Below are 1065 nucleotides of genomic sequence, written 5' to 3'. Positions count from 1 at the left end.
GAGGAAGACGGCCACCCTCTTTCTCAATGGGGAGCAGCAAGACATACAGTTCACCTCTGTCAGGTGCTGCTGCTCCTGCTGCTGCTGCAGGCAAGTTGAGGAGTTAATGGAGATGATGCGTTCAGTATTTCAGGAGACAACAGCAGCAATAAGAAGAGAAGCAGCAGAAGCAGCACCGCTCTCTGCTGCTGTCTCCGCTCAAGACATAGACATGGGGGGGGGCCCCCCGGGGGCCCCCGAAGCCGGGGGGCCCCCCAAAACAAAAGGGGTACCATCAACACCCAAGGGGTCGAGAGAACAGAATAAAAACCACCAGCAGGGGGCCCCCGGGGGGCCCCCAGGGTCTCCTACAGCAGCCAGTAAACCTGTGCAAAGTGAGCTCGAGGGTTTAGGGTTTAGGGTTTAGGGTTTAGGGTTTAAGATGGTTTAGGGTTTACAAGGGTTTAGGGTTTAAGAGGGTTTAGGGTTTACAAGGGTTTAGGGTTTGTTGTGAAGCAGAAATGGATGCATCTGAATCCGACTGTAGCAGCAGCAAAAGCAGCAGCAGCAGCAGCAACAGGAGTAGCAGCAGCAACAGCAGCAGCAGCAGCAACAGCAGCAGCAGCAGCAGCAACAGCAGCAGCAGAAGCAGCGATATGAGTATACCTGCATGAGTTATATAAGCTGCAGCAGCACCTCCTTTTTTCCTCTTCTTCTGCTGCTGCTGCTGCTGCTGCTACTCCTGCCCCTGCTGCTGCTGCTGCTGCTGCTGGTGCTGCTGCTGCTGCTGCTGCTGCTGGTGCTGGTGCTGGGGTGTATGTACACAGAAGTAGGATACGAAGACCCCACAGTTGGTGGCTGCTCGCTGGGAACGGATCCCGACCAGTCCGAGATTTCTACTATCGATAAATTTAATGAAATTAAAACACACACAGCCAGCCAGTGAGGGTTTAGGGTTTAGGGTTTAGGGTTTAGGGTTTAGGGTTTAGGGTTTAGGGTTTATGGTGCAGGGGGAGTGAAGAAGCATACAAGGGTTTAGGGTTTGGGGGTTTATATAATACACTAAACTGACGGCGACAGACCAAG

At 53.1% G+C, this 1065-nt stretch overlaps 1 protein-coding gene across 1 annotated transcript in view; it reads left to right on the top strand.

Moving 5' to 3' along the window:
* The window catches only part of EMH_0027310 (kinesin motor domain-containing protein, putative), a gene marked incomplete at both ends in the record, with an annotated part of 2718 nt that extends 2065 nt beyond the window's left edge, over positions 1-653 (top strand). Inside the window, 2 exons of the mRNA XM_013494011.1 lie at positions 91-374; positions 496-653. Of these exons, the coding sequence (XP_013349465.1) occupies positions 91-374; positions 496-653 (442 nt within the window). The remainder of the gene's footprint in view (positions 1-90; positions 375-495) is intronic.
* Between the last annotated feature and the right edge of the window lie 412 nt (positions 654-1065).

The sequence above is a fragment of the Eimeria mitis genome, genomic scaffold (assembly GCF_000499745.2).
Source record: "Eimeria mitis Houghton genomic scaffold, Emh_scaff1008, whole genome shotgun sequence".
Lineage (NCBI taxonomy): Eukaryota > Apicomplexa > Conoidasida > Eucoccidiorida > Eimeriidae > Eimeria > Eimeria mitis.
This window is presented reverse-complemented; position numbering and strand designations above follow the sequence as displayed.